Source organism: Oncorhynchus kisutch, linkage group LG25 (genome assembly GCF_002021735.2).
Source record: "Oncorhynchus kisutch isolate 150728-3 linkage group LG25, Okis_V2, whole genome shotgun sequence".
Taxonomy (NCBI): Eukaryota; Metazoa; Chordata; class Actinopteri; order Salmoniformes; family Salmonidae; genus Oncorhynchus; species Oncorhynchus kisutch.
In genome coordinates, this window is record NC_034198.2 from 13,718,795 (window position 1) to 13,738,971 (window position 20,177).

General features: G+C 42.9%; 1 protein-coding gene across 2 annotated transcripts; it reads right to left on the reverse strand.

Moving 5' to 3' along the window:
- Nucleotides 1-3,059: 3,059 nt before the first annotated feature.
- Nucleotides 3,060-18,359, reverse strand: LOC109870375 (poly [ADP-ribose] polymerase tankyrase-2). Of its 2 annotated transcripts, XM_020460863.2 has the most exons (26): nt 17,707-18,359; nt 17,037-17,261; nt 16,683-16,778; nt 16,439-16,475; nt 16,257-16,332; nt 15,970-16,064; nt 15,773-15,839; nt 15,421-15,607; nt 15,108-15,229; nt 14,844-14,935; nt 14,605-14,683; nt 13,725-13,896; nt 13,519-13,598; nt 13,236-13,381; nt 12,908-13,073; nt 12,448-12,667; nt 9,135-9,244; nt 7,801-7,989; nt 6,776-7,120; nt 6,469-6,589; nt 6,122-6,219; nt 5,939-6,013; nt 5,178-5,283; nt 4,799-4,985; nt 4,393-4,549; nt 3,060-4,192 (listed from the first exon to the last, which is right to left on the reverse strand). In XM_020460863.2, the coding sequence occupies exons 1-26, from the start codon at nt 17,990-17,992 to the stop codon at nt 4,130-4,132; spliced, it is 3,597 nt and encodes a 1,198-aa protein (XP_020316452.1). In that variant the 5' UTR covers nt 17,993-18,359; the 3' UTR covers nt 3,060-4,129. The 2 variants fall into 2 exon arrangements, with proteins under 2 accessions (XP_020316452.1, XP_020316453.1); XM_020460864.2 differs by lacking the exon at nt 7,801-7,989 and having other exon boundaries at nt 17,707-18,358.
- Between the last annotated feature and the right edge of the window lie 1,818 nt (nt 18,360-20,177).

Here is a 20,177-nt window from a genome sequence, read left to right on the forward strand (position 1 = left end):
AGCCTTCCTACATATGGCTACTATATTGTGATCACTACATCCGATGGATTTACTAATGCATGTTGATGATTTCATTCCTGTTTGCTATTTGTAAATACCCTTGTAGGTTGACTGAACCAGGTTGTAGGCACTGGTTACAGTTTGACGCTTTTTGCTGAATGGTCAGCAGGATGAAAGACAGTCAATATTTAGTTCACCCAGAAAATATAGCTCTCTGTTAATATCACATACATTGTCAAGCATTTCACACATATTATCCAGATACTGACTGTTAGCACATGGTGGTATATAGCAGCTTCCCACCAGAATGGGCTTTAGGTGAGGCAGATGAACCTGTATCCATATTACTTCAACAGTATTTAACATGAGATCCTCTCTAAACTTTACATGAATGTGGCCCTGAATATACACCGCAACATCACCCCCATTGGCATTTCTGTCTTTTCTGTAGATGTCATAACCATGTATTGCCACCACTGTGTCATCAAAGGTATTATCTAAGTGCGTTTCAGAGAATATGAATGCTATCTCTTACTAGCAAGTTATTGATTTAATGGACCTCGGCTACAAATGTTAATGTGGGCTATTTTTAGCCCTTTTCTGCGATGCTTGATTGTTTTTATTGCATTACTGGGAGGCTTATCAGAAGTATACATGACAATGTTATTTATATATAAGCTGAGCGTAAGCTGATACTGCAGGGTGAGCTGAACACAGTGGACTTACTACTAGGGCACACTGCCTCAGTGCTATGATTACTGTATACAAGGCACATGATTACTGTATACAATAGCTGTAGGATCAACAGAGGCATTCAGCGGAGTTAGAGGGACATACATTAGGTTACTTACATTGTGACTGCCAACACCACTGTGATAATGTAAACTCAGCAAAAAATGAAATGTCCTCTCACTGTCAACTGCGTTAATTTTCAGCAAACTTAACATGAGTAAATATTTGCATGAACATAAGATTCAACAACTGAAACATAAACTGAACAAGTTCCACAGACATGTGGCTAACAGAAATTGAATAATGTGGGGGGGTCAAAAAAAAGTAACAGTCAGTATCTAATGTGGCCACCAGCTGCATTAAGTACTGCAGTGCATCTAGATGTTTTAAAAGCGTGCATCAGAGGCTTGTAAGCAGAGACCTGGAGATGCTGAACTCATTTCTGTTAATTAATGGTAAATTACCGTGATAACAGCAGTCTTTTGTATGACAATAACCAGCTGACAAAACCAGCTGACATGACCTCCACAGCCGTAGTGGGGAGTATCAAACATAGAGGAGGAAATGCGTGGAGCATCACCCTTGACCAATGATGTGCCGGTGTTTTCAACCCCAGTAGTGTATCCACTGGGGTTGGAAACAACAACCTCTCCCTCAATGTGAGCAAGACAAAGGAGCTGATCGTGGACTACAGGAAAAGGTGGACCGAACAGGCCCCCATTAACCTCAAAGGGCTGTAGTGGAGAAGAGGCGACTCCGGGATGCTGGACTTCAAGGCAAAGTTCCTTTGTCCAGTGTCTGTGTTCTTTTGCCCAACTTAATCTTTTCTTTTTATTGGCCAATCTGAGACATGGCTTTTTCTTTGCAACTCTGTCTAGAATGCCAGCTTCCCAGAGTCGCCTCTTCACTGTTGACGTCGCGACTGGTGTTTTGCGGGTACTATTTAATGAAGCTGCCAGTTGAGAACTTGTGAGGCGTCTGTTTCTCAAACTAGTTTGCGCCGTTCTGTGAAGAGAGTAGTACACAGTGTTGTATGAGATCTTCAGTTTCTTGGCAATTTCTCACATGGAATAGCCTTCATTTCTCAGAACAAGAATAGACTGACAAGTTCCAGAAGAAAGTTCTTTGTTTCTGGCCATTTGAGCCTGTAATCGAACCCACAAATGCTGATGCTCCAGATACTCAACTAGTCTAAAGAAGGACAATTTTATTGCTTCTTTAATCAGGACAGCAGTTTTCAGCTGTGCTACCATAATTGCAAAAGGTTTTTCTAATGATCAATTAGCCTTTTAAAATTATAAACGTGGATTAGCTAAATACAATGTGCCATTGGAACACAGGAGTGATGGTTGCTGATAATGGGCCTCTGTAGGCCTATGTAGATATTCCATAAAAAAATCTGCCATTACCAGCTACAATAGTCATTTACAACATTAACAATGTCTACACTGTATTTCTGGTCAATTGTATGTTATTTTAATGGACGGATAATGTACTTTTCTTTAAAAAACAAGGACATTTCTAAGTGACCCCAAACTTTTGAACGGTAGTGTATATACTGGTTGACCTCCATTAGGAACGTGCTGTGTTATGAGAAGATGGGCGTGTTACTTTCGCCCCGGCTCTCCACTGCCTGGCTAAAAGGTGAGCCACCTTCTTGTCAATGGTTATCCCAAGTTGAACTCAGAATTGATCAAAGTGGTCTCAATAACTCCTCTATTCCGCTTTGTAGTGTACATCTCAGTTCAGGTCTGACAAAAAGTTAAACTACATTAAACTGTAACAAGCCCGTCAAAACATCTTGAACTGAAGAGTGCCATTATCGGACACTCAACGTCTCATGAAAGCAATACGGCAGGAAAGCAGTAGCCTAGATAGAGAGGAAGACTGTATGTATAATGTCCATACTAGCCTACTAAATAGTGTGCAAAAAACAAAAGTTGATAGTAGGCTGTGACATTTCGAAAATAGTACTTCGAATGCGTGATTGCGGTGACTGCCGTTCGTTCATTTTGGTACAGCGCGTCAATTTATCTGATTATCAGCGGTTGTCAAACTTGAGTCGTAAAAGACCAGTGAATTCTACTAGATCAAACGTCGAAATGAGTATGCAATTAAGTAGTTTAAGTATGTAGTATGCTCATATGGCTAATCGTACACTATCTTGGGAGACATCATTCTGACAAGTGAAAAATGTGTAATTAACAATGATAGTTATTCCACTACCTACAAAAACCGACAACGCAAAATTTGGTCCATAAGTAATTACATGCAACTTCAATTTTAGTTTTTTTTACAGTAGACTACAAACAATTTACAACCAAGGATTCACAAATAGCTCATTTATTTTGATGTGGCTGTTTTGTGTGGAGATTATTCCCACCCAGATCCAGCCATGATGCATCCAATTAGCACTAAGCAAACACTGTTCAAACATGACGTACAACTCTAACGAGAGTTAATCAGACAGGAATATCATGCAAAAGGAACAAAGTGCTGCGAGAACATCACGCAACCACCGCATATTAGTGTAAATTAACTTCACATTATTTCAAATGACAGACACGGTTCTCACAGCGCATCCAAACACTGACCGAGGGAAATTGACAAACTACATGTTTTGTTTTCTCTGCGTAGTCTCGTCACCCTTGTGTGTTGTGTAAAACAAACAGCTTTCAAAGCAAAACAGACTTCGTGGAGGGGCAATTTAGGACAATTTAGGAGTCCTCAAATTTGAAGACTTTGCTGCGGCCACCATTACTGAATGAAAGGACACTGTCACTGTAGACCAAACAATACACCTTCTAACAGGATAATGATCTGAAATTGTGTCCTGATTTACAATACTGGATAAATAAGCCATTAGGCAATAGGCACCAATGGAAGAAAACAGACTGAAACAGGGAGTGACCACCTAGGCTTGTCCAATAAACATACATTTTCCATTCCACAACTTTTGAAACATTTTTGCTACGATGTGCCCTAATAAATATGACCCAGACATCCCCACAAGGCAGACTTTGAAAACACTGATTTTGACTGCTGGTTGATGGAATACATACTCTATAGGTCATTCATTTACAATAACTTGGGCATAAAAATGTAAATAAATTAACATGCTAGTACAAAAAAATAGATACACAATGTCTCCAGAAAAGAACTACTATAACACAGAAGTTTTTTTGAATTACAGTTAGACATTAGCCAGTTGTAGTTTTCCTGCACATCATTTGTTAGAATGGCTACAGATGGAAATGCTTCAAATGGAGGAAAAAATAAATACATCTGTTTGTGCATGCATTTAGTAAAGCTGTTGCTGCCCTGAAACATAACAGAAACAGGCTGAGATGTTCTTCTGTACAATTAACTTGTTGCTCTTCCTTCCTCTGTTCCACTTCTATCCATCCACAGAGGCATCGGGCTTTAATATCTGATAGGTGATCAAATACTCTGGATAGGCCTAGAGTAAATGACACAGGTGTCAGATCAAGTCAATTTGAACAGCTACCATACAATTAACACATTAGATCCAAGAGGAGCAGTATTACAAATGTAATGTAAGGCTGATAACAAAGAATGACAATCCTGTGACTTCAGTAGTTAGTGTCAAAATGAAAGTCACACACTAATGCAATATGCCAAAGCCACTAGTTACCGTACCTGCTCTCCTCTGTAGATGACATACTCTGCCAGTGACAGTCCGTTGACACTGGGTCTCCCTGTGACAGAGTGGTGTCCTGGAGGGGAGTGGGCCATCTTCATGGCACTGAACTGCAGGAAGGACTTGCCCAGGGTCACCCTGCAGAACAGCAGGTGCCTGAAGACCCATAGAACCCATCACAGACAATCAGACATCACGCCACATGTGATGCCAGGAAGGAACCTCCATTCAATCAATCCACTTGACACATTTGAGCCATTCTTTCTTAACGTTGTGAAACTCTCATTGGATTGTTATTAGCGCCCAGCTATGGCTTGGTTCAGTTGTACTGTGGTGACTAAGACCTCAGCTTTGATATGGTTTACTGTGGTAGAGAAACATCAAAGGACTGGATGGCTGGTTTACCGTTGGCACACGTAGCAGGACCGGTCTTTGTGCAGAGGGCAGCCTGTACCGCCTCCTATCCCGTAGACGTACTGGTTACTCTTAGACGAGTTCTCAGCAAAGTAGATGCCTGCGCCGAACATGCCGCCTTTGTAAGCATGCCTCTCATCAAAACCCTTGTGGAGGATGGCGTTGACAAACGGCGAACCTGTTGGGTCAAGAGCGGCATGAATGCTGGACTGAGCACTTGTAAATAGGATTTCTGAGTGTCTAAAACACTTAAGCACGCAAAAAAAGATCAACCACGAACACAACATGACCCAAGTGGTTTCTGGAGTGTCACGGGTGATGGGTTCTCATTGGAATGTGGGCGGTGCTATTCTGTATATTATTCTCTTACCGTGAAACAACATCCGTTCATTGGAGTGATTGTGATTCTCCTCGGAGACCTCCTTCCTTCGATGGGTGTACCTCTCCCAAAGCTTCTTGTTGCACACTTTCTGGATCTGCAGATCAAGAGGGGAAAATAGTGAATTAACAATACCTTTCTCTCAAAGCAGGGATAAGATAATACATCCCCATCATGGTTAATAAAGTTGTTATAACATCATCTGAATGTGCAGTTGAATAATGACTTCCATTAACTAGACTTCCATTAACTAGATTAAACTGGACGTGCTACCTGTCCCAGACCTGCTGTTTTCAACTCTCGAGAGACAGCAGGAGCGGTAGAGATACTCCTAATGATCGGCTATGAAAAGCCAACTGACATTTACTCCTGAGGTGCTGACTTGCTGCACACTCGACAACTACTGTGATTATTATTATTTGACCCTGCTGGTCATCTATGAACATTTGAACATCTTGGCCATGTTCTGTTACAATCTCCACCTGGCACAGCCAGAAGAGGACTGGCCACCCCTCATAGCCAGGTTCCTCTCTAGGTTTCTTCCTAGGTTTTGGCCTTTCTAGGGAGTTTTTCCTAGCCACCGTGTTTCTACACCTGCATTGCTTGCTGATTGGGGTTTTAGGCTGGGTTTCTGTACACCTCTTTGAGATATCAGCTGATGTAAGAAGGGCTAAATAAATACATTTGATTTGTTTTGACAGAATAGAACAGAGCTTGCCTTCCTAATGTGGATAGAAACCAGCCAACTGTACCTTAACAATGTTGTATCTGTTGAAAACCCCTCCAGCAAGCCCTCCATCTCTGTGCCCTCTGATCGTACTCTGCAACTGTTCAAAAACAAGACTCAAAATTCGAGTCAACGTTTTCTAATTTACAACAAGATATGATCAATACGATGTAAGAGTTTGATAGCGAAGTCATCTTGTTGGTTGTACCTCCTCCTCCACCAACTGAAACTCCTTGTCGTCCGACGCCAGATCTATCAGGATGGTCCCACTGTTCGCCGTGTTCAACGCAAGGTACGGGTTCAAACCTGCATCACAGGAACGTGAACTTCTTTTTACTATTACAGTAGTTCAAAACTTCACTCAGGATGTGAACTTCAATCGAAGCACACTGCCCTTTCATACACGAAGATCAAGTCCAAATCTAAATCTTTGATGGTTGCATTCACTAACAGCCCTTGGAAAACACGTCGTTAAATGCTAAACACATTAACATACATTTGAAGTGAACCTGTGTTATGGGACAACAGCATGGGTCCTGTAGTGTGTAAACGTACTTTGAGGTCCGCTAGTGAGTCTCTCTACTCCTTTGATAATCTTGTGTCTGTGTCCGTAGGCATTGATACCGATCTCTTTCAGCTCCTTGTGTCCCATCTCTACCAGGACATCCAGTGTGATCTTCAAAAAGAGAAAACTGTGAACTTTAAAATAATGTCAGATCTCACCTTCAGCATCTTAAGTAATGCTTCATAGGCCTATTGTGGAACTTCCGATGCTGGAGACATCCTTGAAGCTTTTTATATAAAAATAGGTTTATCTAAGTTATCAGACTTAAGCGAGCTGCGTTTTTTTGGCTCAGCTTACCTGCTCTCTTTCAAAGATCTCTAGTAGGTGTTCCAGTCCAAAGTTGTTGAGGAACTGTCCGATACTCAGATCCACACCTGGACCCTCCTTCTTGTCCGTGCCCACAGCCCCAGAGGGCCCCAGGAGAGTGGGTAGCTCAAGGAAGGCAGTGCAGGTGGAGGCAGTGGCCTGATTGTCCAGACTGTTGCTGGAGGCCAAGGTGGACAGGGGTATGGAGCTGGCTGAGAGGCTGGGGGGGACCACCACCCCTACAGGGGCAGACATACGGATTACCTGGGGTTTATAGCAACCGGGCAGGGCTGAGGGTGGCATGGCCGCTGTCAACAAGGCACGAACATCGTCCACCTGTAGAAAGAAAATATAGAAAGGAGAAAGAGGCATTGTCCCTAATTTACCAAGTCATGGAGGAGAAATGAAGAATGACACAAAATATTGACGACTCAATCACAGTACAACCATGCAAAGGAACACGATTAGACTGCATTAGCGACCGTTGCCAACACATCAATAACCCATAGAAAGTATGAATAAGGCTACATGCTCCTATGTGAGCAAACCCTTGACATGCATATAGTACATTCAAGTCATTTAGCAATGTGTGATGAGAGAGAGAACTTTCCAGGCATTTCATTGCCAGAGACAGAGACAGGTCCTCTCTTCTATTTAGAAAGAGGTCATGTCACCCAGTAGTTGCTGGTGAAGGTCAGGCCATGTGAGAGTGTAGAAACGAGCATTGAGAGACATTGAATCTCCTCAACAACAGCGAAACTCTGGAAAGAATTCCAAACAAGACTATGTAGGTGATGTTTAACATGCTGTTAACACGAATCACAAGCACAATATACGATGTCAGGGTGTTGTTGTGATTTGAGGGATTTCATGTATCCAAGAGCAGTAGACATGACAAACAGGTGAGTGTGGTGGCTGTGAGGATGACAGATTATGCTACCCCTTCCCACACAATCCCGTGTTGGGGAGAGGTTGTCAGCTCAGAGACAGGATAGCAAGTGTGTGTGGACGGATACCGTGACGAGGTCCAGCGGTGATTGGCCTTCCTGGTTGCGGAGGGTGGGGTCGGCCCCGTGAGCCAATAGCAGGGCACACAGCTGGGTCCTCCCTTTCTGCGCTGCCTCGTGTAGTGGAGTGAACGCCCACTTATCTGTGGCGTTCACGCATGCGTCGTACTTGATGAGCAAAGCAGCCACATCCACATGCTGCAAATGAGAACACATTGGACTCCACTTGGCTCTTGGTTCGTGTCTTGTAACTTTCTCTCGTTCTTTTGGTCAACTTGCATCTCAGACTCAGATATAGGACTTCTACTAGGCAAGACCTCTACTAGTTAATTCACCCTTTCTCTTCTAAAATCTAGGTTGAGGTGGTAACCCAACCAACACAGGTTTAAGAAACAAATCAAACAAAAGGGTGAGAAACATCTATAGGGAGAGAAAGGGTTACGAATATTGGTTTAAAGAAAAATCGCAAAACACTATATTAAACAAACCAGATGACACCATTTTCTTGTTTTTTTATTTACGGAAAACCAGGGGCACACTCCAACACTCAGGCATAGTCCGCCAGATCAGAGGCAGTAGGTGAATTGGACCATTTTCCTGTCACGCTAGCCATTCAAAATGTAACGAGTACTTTTGAGTGTCATGGGAAATCTATTAAAAGTACATTATTTTCTCCAGGAATGTAGTGAAGTAAAAGTAGCATTTGTCAAAAAATATCAATAGTAAACCAAAGTACAGATACCCCCAAAAATGACTTAAGTAGTACTTTAAAGCATTTACACCACTGCTTATTTGAGATGATCCAATCTGTGTGTGTAGTTAGAGCAAGCACCAGGCAGGTCGGGGAGGACTGTGGTGTGATGAGCTCCTCGTTTCTCAAGGGTCTGATCAAAGCAATCTACTGGCCTTTTGTTTCCAACAGTGTTTTGTGTCATAGAGACATGCGTGCTAATCATTTGGCCAACATACATACTTCACCCCTCATCACTGAAACCTATTCAGGATTAAAACATTTTTTAAAGGAGCTTGTTGTAAAGGCCGCAGAAGATGCCAATTTTTACTCAAAGGTGTGCTTAATCTCTGAAACCAATTCCTGGTTACATTTTTAAAGAAGCCTTTGACAAGGATCTTGGTGAGTGTTTGGTGTGCTGAGTACGAGGCACTGACTCTTTCAACAACCACAGAAAAACCTAGTCACATCAATCAAGTCTCTAGACATCCTGTTTACTTTTGGTGTCTCTGAGAAAATCATACCGTACAGGTTGTAGGAAGACTCAATGGACACCTTTAGAGTGTGATTGTGCTGTGAGTGTGTACAGTAGATTAGGGTAACTGGGACTCACCCCGTAGGAGGCAGCGTTGTGCAGGGGGATGAGCCCTCCCTTGTCCTGGGAGTTGACCTCTGCTCCATGCTGAAGCAGGTACTCTGCTACCTCCAGGTTGTTGTAGCCAGCTGACACAATAGACACATAATTAGTTTAATCAGAAAAGGAAATGATCTGAAAATGCTATTCTCCTTAAATCCGTAGTCCCGTCCTGATGGTCTGCCGGCTTTTCAGGCGTTAATGATAAGTTAGTTGAATCAATCAAACTCAGGAGAGAAGACCAGACTTGAAATGCAACATTTGAACTAATTGCCTTGAACACAGCTCCCTAGTAACGGAACAAGCACCAGCTGCCAAACAGCCTCCATTCCCGTTGACAACACTATGGCTACGGTCCAAACACTTAAAAGACACACCCTATCCCCTCAGCCCTCAAATTAAGTGGACACTTCTGATGACGTATCGTGATGTCTGACGAGTATACACTTGCAGGGCAAGGAGCGAGGGAGGAAGGAATGATTTTTAAATGGACCTTGGCCGGAAATTTGTCACTCGTTCGTCCCGCAATGATTGTGTTTCCAGCCACCAGTAGCTTGTGGGTGCTTTATATGTGCTACAGCCAATTATGAGTGCATGTCTACTTATATCATTATTAATACACGCCTACTGTATGATAGCTAGCAAATTAATTTGCGAACTAACATTAGCCTGCTTAGCTGGAACTTCTGAAGAAGGAAAGGTTTTTCTATAATTTCCCAAAAACATATTTACTTTTTATGAGACGTATTTGTGCCGTCATGTGCATGAGTAGCACAATTTGTAACTTACAGTTGAAGTTGGAAGTTTACATACACCTTCGTCAAATACATTCACAATTCCTGACATTGAAATCCTAGTAAAAATTCCCTGTCTTAGGTCAGTTAGGATCACCACTTTATTTTAAGAATTAAAATAAATTGTTTAACTTGGGTCAAACGTTTCGGGTGGCCTTCTACAAGCGTCCCACAATAATTTGGGTGAATTTTGGCCTATTCCTCCTGAAAGAGCTGGTGTAACTGAGTCAGGTTTGTAGGCTTCCTTGCTTGCACACGCTTTTTCAGTTCTCCCCACAAATGTTCTATATGATTGAGGTCAGGGCTTTGTGATGGCCACTCCAATACCTTGCATTTGTTATCCTTAAGCCATTTTGCCACAACTTTGGAAGCATGCTTGGGGTCATTGTCCATTTGGAAGACCCATTTGCGACCAAGCTTTAACTTCCTGACTGATGTCTTGAGATGTTGCTTCAATATATCCACATCATTTTCCTCCTTCATGATGCCAGCTATTTAGTGAAGTGCACCAGTCCCTCCTGCAGCAAAGCACCCCCACAACATGATGCTGCCACCCCTATGCTTCACAGTTGGGATGGTGTTCTTCGGCTTGCAAGCTTCCCCCTTTTTCCTCCAAACATAACATGGTCATTATGGCCAAACCAGAGGACATTTCTCCAAAAAGTACGATCTTTGTCCCCATGTGCAGTTGCAAACCGTAGTCTGGCTTTTTTATGGCAGTTTTGGAGCAGTGGCTACTTCCCTGCTGAGTGGCCTTTCAGGTTATGTGGATATAGGACTCGTTTTACTGTGGATATAGACACTTTTGTACCTGTTTCCTCCAGCATCTTCACAAGGTCCTTTGCTGTTGTTCTGGGATTGATTTGCACTTTTCGCACCAAAGTACGTTCATCTCTAGGAGACAGAACGCGTCTCCTTCCTGAGCGGTATGATGGCTGCATGGTCCCATGGTGTTTATACTTGCGTGCTATTGTTTGTACAGATGAACGTGGTACCTTCAGGCGTTTGGAAATTGATCCCAATGATGAACCATATGTGTGGAGGTCTACAATTTCTTTTCTGAGGTCTTGGCCGATTTCTTTTGATTTTCCCATGATGTCAAGCAAAGAGGCACCGAGTTTGAAGGTAGGCCTTGAAATAAATCCACAGGTACACCTCCAATTGATTCAAATTATGTCAATTAGCCTATCAGAAGCTTCTAAAGCCATGGAATTTTCCAAGCTCTTCTGAGCAACTGGAATTACAGTGTAAACAATTGTTGGAAAAATTACTTGTGTCATGCACAAAGTAGATGTCCTAACCGACTTGCCAAAACTATAGTTTGTTAACAAGAAATGTGTGGAGTGGTTGAAAAATGAGTTTTAATGATTCCAACCTAAGTGTTCGTATACTTCCGTCTCCAACTGTATTTGCATTTGTTTTATTTTACGCTTGTATGTTGACTTGTCCATTGATGTTGTTTTTAAGTTTTCGCCGTCTTTTCTTAGCGGGCGTACAATCGTCGCAAATCGAGGGTGTGTCTTTTAAGGCTGCGGTTCAAACACTTAAAAGACACACCCTTGTCCTTGCCTTATGCCCTTGGGGGAATCTCCGTCGCCATCTTGGAGGGCGGTCCAAATGATTAGCCAAGCAAGGTAAGTTTGCAACGTAAGCCCCACCTCCCTCGTTTTTAGTCGGCTTTCCAAGTGTACAATTATGTTCACTCCAAGGCCTGAAACTCCCCATAATTCAATTTGCGGCGATTGTACATCTGCTAAGAAAAGTCTGCGAAAACTTAAAAACAACATCAATGGAGTAGTCAACATATAAGTAAGTTAAAATGAACGCAAATAAGTTAGAAATTGTGCTACTAATACACATGACGGCACAAACACGTCTCGTAAAATTGTTTTTGTTTGGTTATCTTTTGGTAATTGTAGAAATAAAACATTTTACTTCTTCAGAAGTTCCAGTTAGGCAGGCTAACGTTAGTTAGCTAATTAATTTGCTAGCTATCATACAATAGGTGTATGTTAAAAAGTATATATTTAATATAAGTAGACATGCACTCATAATTGACTGTAGCACATATAAAGCACCCACAAGCTACCGGTGGCTGAAAACACAATCATCTCGGGATGAACGAGTGTAGAATTTCCTGCCAAGGGTGGTCCATTTAAAAATCATTCCTTCCTACCTCGCCCCTTGCCCTGCAAGTGGGCGAGGGAAGAACAACAGCCCAACTTCCACGGCCCGATGAGGTCAACCTGGGACTCCAAGCCAAACTCTACCGAGTCTACCCCCCTGGATCCTTCATCTGCAGCCCTCGGCTTCACCCGGTCCATTCCCAAACCCCCCCCGAATCCTCATTCTCACATCCATTACATTTCTCAATAAACATTCTAAACCCTTAAACTTGTGAATCTTGGGTTGGAACAACGGCTTGTACACACTGAAGCTCTCAATGACTAGGGTTCAAGATCACTGTCCTTACAGAAAGCTCCAGCGCACTGACTGACCTGCCAGGTGTAGCAGTGTAGAGTGCCGTCCATGTGCGTCTCTACAGTTAACACTATCGGGGCTGCAGAGCTTCTCGACCTGGGCCAGACAGCCCTTCTTAGCTGCGTCCAGCAGGGCAGCGTCTCCTCTTAGCAGGTCCTGCATGTCAGTGTCCCCATCCTTCACCAGGTCCAGTGGAGTGCTCCCATCTCGGTTCTTCTTGGTCGGGTCTGCACCGTGCTGGGAGGGGAGTGATAGGGGTGTGTGTTTAGATCATCTGTGCTAGAACCGGAAGGCTCTATAGTATGTGTTCTACTGCACAGGATTAGGATGTGTCTGGTCTCTCGAAATTCAAATGCAAATTGTTTTCAGGGTAAGTGATGACTCTAAATCATTCAAATCCAAGTGGCACTGTAGATGGTCCAACTCAGTTGAAAATAAACTAGCACTAATCTGTAAGAGGGAAACAAACTCCTTTACCTGCAGCAGCAGTTTGCAGATCTCGTATTTTCCCTTGGCGGCGGCCTCGTGCAGAGGGGTAAACTTCCACAGGTCAGCTATGTTGACCAGAGCCCCGTGGATGACCAGCAATTCAGCCACCTCATAGTGACCGTAGGAGCAGGCATTGTGTAGGGGGAACAGGCCACTGCAGGAGACAGAGCGAGAGAGAGAGAGACGGACACACATTACCCTTCTGAGCGACGAGTCTGACACAGGCCTATTGGAGAATAGGTAGAGCCTTGCGTTTTTCCTGACCAAATGACCTGACCGGGAAAAGCTCTTGGCCTAAGTCAGGACCTGTGCTCACCCTTTGTCTTTGGCATGGACGTCAGCCCCATGCAGTAGAAGGTACTCCACCACAGACACACGGTTATACCCCGCCGCAAAGTGGAGCGGGGTGGATTGACGGCCCTCTACATCCCTACAGTTCACATTCTGCATGGTACACAGCTTCTGCAAACATAAATACAGCAGACATGTTACCACGAAGACTACTGTTACCATTTGAAATCAATCATTTGTAACATGAGTATTATAACAATAGGGCATTTGTTGGTCAGATTATGCCAAAATGTAGTGGAGATAATTACTTCAACAATCTCCAAATCTCCAGACTTGGAGGCTTCTAGCAACTGCCAGTCCACATCAGAGTTTCCAATCAGAGTTCCCTCTGAAAGACATACATAAGACATTTATTGACACTTGAAACGGGAGCAAATATTTCCACCCAGAATGATCATCCCAAACCAGGTTCCTGTCTGTTCGTGTAACATACTCCTAGCTGTTTCCAGCCTACCATGCAGTATCTCCTGCACCCTCTCATTGCCCATTTGGGATGGAGAGAAACCCCGTAGAGACATGACGAGGGGGTCGCAGCCTGATTTCAGCAGCAGACGGCAGGTCTGGAGGTGGCCACAGTGGGCCGCACGGTGCAGAGCTGTCTGGCCCAGGTTGTCCAGGGCATTGACCTATAGGGAGATAATAGTAATTTATTTATTTTATAGGGACAGACACAATCAAATATTGACACTTCGTATTATCAAGAATCACATGCATTGCACCGAGGGCTCTAAAGTGTGACCATTTTGGTTGCATATGCTCCTAGATATTTCCTGTATCGACCTGACATTTTATTTTGGGAGCACCAGTGCGACCAGGAAAAGAAAAAAAATTGCCCAGATAAAAACTGTTGTAAAGATAGGCTTCCGCTGTGCAGTTGTTTCTGAGTGCCTGACCAAAAAGTGACTTTTTAGGGCCTGTTCATAAACCATGTCGCGGGTCATTCCAAAACCACTCAAAGGCATTTGTTTACACCTTGTTCAGTCATGTTACCTCATTAGCTAGCTAGCTAACAGCCAAGTATATTTAAACATTTGGAGGCACAGAAAGAAAGGACAAGGTATAGCTTCTTTAGAAGATCAATGATCGTAGCATGAATGACTGAATGAATGATTAATCTCTTGCTTAATTTCAATCAATACCAAAATATATTCCTAGATATTATTTTGTGTTCCTAACTCTAAAGTTGGGAGCACTAAGGATGCATTTAGAGTCCTGATGCTCCATTACCATACACACACACACACACACTCGCTGAATCATCGGCCATTAAGCAAATACACATGTTGGCTTGACCTTTATACTATTAATAACAGTATGATAACACCTGAACTTACCTTTGCCTCATGTTTCACCAACACCTCGATTATGTCGTTGTGTGACTTTTCAGAAGCCAGGTGCAAGGGGGTCAGGAAGCTTGGACAAATTACATCACAAACAAGTTAAAGTGGTTGTAATCTCTTATCAGAGCATTCCGACTCATTTATATCTGTCATATCAACAACGGTAAGAGTAAAGTGACTGGTAATTGCTTGTGGGATAAGGGTCAATGACTGACACACTTTGCACTACTCACTCTTTAGTCTTCTCATTCACGTTGGCCCCTTTCCTCAGCAGTAACTCGCACACTTGTTTTCTCTTGGGATAGGGAGATGTCGCTGCACAGTGCTGTTAAAAACACATCTTAGATCTTAAAACACTGCTTAGACGAAAGGCAAGCACAGAGTAACCCAGAAATGTAAAACAATATATGGGATACTAGCACTGCAATTCATTGACTGTATAATCTGCAGCAACACTATCTGCAGTACGTTGGCAACTCAGTAGTGAGGTGTCTTACCAGTGCGGTTTCATGCGTAAGGGGATGCTTGAAGGTCATGGTCTCCAGTGACAGGTGCTTCTTTAGGCGGGGCAGGTCAGCTTCACGTGCTGCCTGGAGCAAGGCATGACCTCTGAACTCATCTGTCACAGACACAAGAGGTCAGAGTGGTTCAGCTATTGCATAGGGAGAACAGGACTCATAATCAAGGTGTTGCCCCTTGCCTAAAATAATTTGTTTCATTCAGTTTTATTAGAGTATTGTAGGCGACCTCAAAACAAGGTTCATAAAGAATAGGAACAATGAAAAAGAGGGATCAATATACACGGCTTACAGGCCAGGCGTTCTTTGAGCTGCGAAGTGGGAGACAGGTCAATGGCGCTCTGGTTGTGGCAGTTTAGGAAAGTGGGGTCGGCTCCGTAGCTGACGAGCAGGGAGCACACGTCCACCCTATTCTTAGAGGCGGCTTCGTGCAGGGGGGTGAACTGCCACAGGTCCATGGCATTCACACAGGCGCCGTGCTGCATTACCAAGGGAGGAGCGATGGGAGAGACAGGGGTCAAACAAGACTTGTACAATGACCATTTGAATCTTCAATGGGCCTCCGGGTTAAGAAATGTACATTTTATATACAGTGACACAAAAAAACATAAGCTACATACAGGAAGAATGTGTTTCAGACAAACCTTTACTAAAATCTCAGTGACTTCGTAATGTCCATAGGAACAGGAGTTATGAAGGGGCACCAGATCACTGAAATGTCAGAGAGAGTCATCCATCAGAGAACTTGCTGGCACAGTATTGGAAAGACACACAATGCCTTCCCTGCAGCATACGATACTGATTCAACGAGGGTGACGAAAGGACAGAGACCAAGTCGTACCCTTTGTCTTTAGCATGGACGTCAGCCCCGTGCTTTAACAGCAGCTGTACTGTCTTCACACGGTTGTAGCCAGCAGCCAGATGCAGAGGGGAGGACTGAAAGATACACCACAAAGGACCATTTGAAATGGATTTGTTTGTTTGTCCAGACTGACACACTCTTTGTTAGTAACATGTTTTGGGCACGACTATCTGTCTTTTTACCTCATTTTAGTGCATTTGGAATTTTAGAGAGGCGATGAAAAATGTCATCTGCTCATGAATAGTTTAGGAGAGCACGTGAATTACCTTCCGACCGTCACTGGCATGACAGTTCACATTAAATGGTGTTAGCAGGGCCATCAACTTGTCTTCATTCCCACTCCTATGAAAGCATCACATGTATTAGAACACGTAGAGCACAATAATGGTCACAGTTGATTGCAAGGCATCTGAATGGTGGCCATTTAAAAATCTGAGATATACTCCACCTTGCACTTTCTAGCAGGTCATCTTTTCTATATTCACCTGTGATTAGGAAAGTGTGGAAACATATTAGCCCATGTATTCCAAGATAACTCTTGTTCTTCACCGTTTTGATTCATTCAACTGCGTGTTCTGTCACTCTTGGTTCCCAGAGGAACAGTTTCAGTCTGTTCCCATGCCCAAAATAGATGCAATCATGCAATTCGGTGCTTCTAAAGTGCTTGTGAGGAACATGTTCCTCCCACTCACCGGTCAGCACTGCTTTAGTGGACTCCTCAGCCAGGTCCAGCGCTGTCCTCCCATCTGTGTTACGAATCGTTGACTCTGCTCCGTGTTGCAGGAGCACTACAACACCAAATTCCCCCATATCAGCATTTACAATATATCAACAAATAGCTTATGTTCTACTCCAACAATATGGAGAGGGCACACCAGTTGCCATACTTGGCTTTTACAAAAGTGGTCCTGAAAGCACGTTACAGACGTATCTATGACGGATTGTTCTGGATACTTGAAGCCATAAGAGAACAGTCACTGTGCTTAAACAATGCATATTTTCCCACAAGGGGACAGCCTCACAGGGAGGCCAGAATCCAACTGTACCTATGCAGACGTCGATCTTCCCCTTTATGGCGGCCTCGTGGAGGGGTGTGTAACTCCAGTTGTCCCTGGAGTTGGCATCGGCCCCATGGTGCAGGAGCAGGTTGACCACCTCAGAATGGCCGAAGGAGCAGGCGTTGTGGAGTGATACGAGGCCTCCCTCATCCCGGGCATGCACGTTGGCTCCGTTTTGTAGTAGGTAGTCCACCACATCCCTGCGGCCAAATCCTGAATAAGAGAGACAGTATGGATTTAAAGATGCACCTGGTCCACAGAGAGGCATAAACATACCTACTTAATGACTATGCATAAACATACCTACTTAGTTATTATGCTTTTTTTCCTTCATTTTCTTAATTGGAAAATGACTGTTACTGCTTATTAATAAATGCATTGATACATCAATAGCAGGTGTAATATAACATAAGATAATAAAATAGTAAATCCTCGAAATAAGTCCTTTATGAATCAACTTGATATTAGGGAATGTATTGTGGATGCACATTGTACAGCCTTTGTGTGTGGATTATTCTGTTACAATAAACTATTAACTGTACAGCGTGCCTTGTTACATTGTCTGCTATATTAGTTACTATATTTGTTACATTTGCAGTGTGGAACATTGTAGCGAGATGTTTCCTGCGCCTAGCAACATTATATCAACTGTTCTTACCAGCAGCGAAATGCAGCGGGGTGGATTTTCTGCCGGCGGTGTCTCTACTGTTTACATTCTCCGGTGTGACAAGCCTCCTCACGCGCTCCACATCTCCGTTTCTGCAGGCCTCGAAGATCTCCCTGTTCGGCTCGCCGGACCCGGGTGTATCTACTCCCGGGGAGGTACCACCCAAGCCCATTACCCTTGAACACTGTCGGGTGGACATAAGTGGTGTGGTATTTTCGTAAATGTAGAGCTTGGAATTTGTGTTTGCAGACCCCCAAAACCTTGCCACCGAGGCCATGAAAAAGGAAGAGTTTCTGCGAATTTATCGCATATCGTTACAAAACATGAAAATCGCGATGAATTCCGTGACATCGACAATAAATATGACTGTCAGAGTCAAATCCTTCCTGGCAACGAGAACATCAGTGCGCTGTCAAATAAGCATCCCATACCCAGTCCACATTAAAATCAGCCTGTTGGCTGCGGCTTGGAGCTTCTATCATGTTGCAGATACGTCATCTACCAAAATATCGATTCATACCGAACCCCATTATAATTGCACAAAGCAATTAATTAAGTATGTAATATTGAAAGCCTCACAAAGGGTGGTTGTACGCCCCAAATAACAGGACTGCTATTCTGCTTGCAGCATTAACGATGACGTCACTTTCCTATGGTAATGAGGAAACCTTCAAAATGAAAGCCTGCTTTTCAAAACATTGCAAGGTGGACAACTAATTCAAAATATATTACATTTTAATCAATTACAATTTTTTTGTGTGTGCTTATAAACAAATGCAAGAAGGAATTTATGGAGAATTAAAAATCAAATCAAAAGTTGTTAACATTATTTTAAGACCATATTGAAAAATATAATGTTCAGAGTGGTATGTTGACAATAGTGGGCTTAAATTGAAAAAAGTATTATTTGTGCCAATGTAAAAGTGGGGTTGGGAGTACTCAGTGGGGTCTGTAGAATCTATTTTTGGTGTACTTTTATGGGGCACTAAATGATAAGGAGTGTTGCAGTTCTAATTACATTGGTAACCCGTTTATAATAGTAATAAGGCACCTCAGGGGTTTGTGGTATATGACCAATATACCATGGCTAAAGGCTGTATCCAGGCACTCCGCATTGCGATGTGCGAAGAACAGCACTTAGCCGTGGTATTCTGGCCATATACCGCACCCCCTCATGCATTATTGCATAATTATATTTTTTAAATACTTGTTTCTGATTGGCTTGAAGGGCATTCTAGAGCGTGCATTACTTCCCTATAATGCACTGTATTTGCACGGCACAATTCAATGGATATAGTTCATTCTTACATGTTCTATGTTTGAGTTGCTTTTGAAAGCAAAAGTTGAATTGAAAACATTATTGGCATTGTTGAATTCGATTTTCATAATGGCAAGCTAGGGCTGATGGTTTTGTTAGCTGTTTGTTTGGTTACCATGGCAACCACGGTAGCTATCTCGTAAACTTGCTATAGCTAGCTACTTCAGTGGATGTTGAACACTTTTCTACATAAGGGATAATCAACGAGGGGCTATGAGTTCTATGGAAAGTAATGAACCAGTGGAAGGTGGGGGACCCCACTCTCGTGGAGTGTACTGTAACTGACCTTTCAAGGAGCTGCATTATTTTCCAGAGAACACTGAGTTGATTATTCCTTTTATACCATGGCAATAACTTAACACATTTGCCGGTAGAAATGTGTACAATGGGTGGGTCTAATCTTGAATGCTAATTGGTTCAAATAAATTACAAACTTTGTTATGCACATGCGCTGTATTAGCCTTAACCTGTACATTTCCACTGTCTGTTTCTCTCAAGTAAGGAGAAAACAGTGTTTTTCATCTTTTGTTTTCTGAGTAACTTAGTCACACGGCCAAAAGACAAAGGATCATCTGAGAGTGACCAGTTTTTGGTCCATACCGTACTTCTCCTATCTTTCAAGGACACAGCTGTGTAAAGATATGAAGAGAGCAGAGGCTGGCTTGAGCAGCAGCAACAATTCTATTAGCAGAAAGGAGTAACAAAACTGGCGTTATCACTTGTTTCTGGCGTTATCACTTGTTTGTGTGCTATCTTCCCACCATGATCTCACACACCTGCTAATCTGCCAAGTAGACAAAGGTTATAAAAGCTGAGACCGAACTCTTGTCCATTGGGCTCTTAACGCTGCACTTTGGAGTGGATTGTTAACTGCTCCAGATTTGCAAATCGGACAATAAAAAGTTGTTGTTTTGAAGAATCTGCAGAATCTCTTCCTTTTGATTAGAATTCCTTCTGATTAAAACCTCCAGGTACTTAGTCAAACATGGATACTAAGTCATTCTTGCATATTATCATCCATTATAGGGGGAAAGGGGAGTTCCTGGAGAGACAGCAAGTTATCAGTATAACCTTCTTTAGTAGCATTGAACATGAATACCTTGATGGCCTTATAACAAGAAAGCAAAATGATCAAAAACATTAA

Coding starts and splice junctions, on each gene's coding strand:
- LOC109870375 (XM_020460863.2), bottom strand. CDS start 17,992: ATGGCCTCGGTGGCAAGGTTTTGGGGGTCTGCAAACACAAATTCCAAG. Junction 7,990..9,134: donor ACAACGCTGCCTCCTACGGG/GTGAGTCCCAGT, acceptor TCTCATTTGCAG/CATGTGGATGTGGCTGCTTT. Junction 5,284..5,938: donor ACAGATACAACATTGTTAAG/GTACAGTTGGCT, acceptor CTTGATCTGCAG/ATCCAGAAAGTGTGCAACAA.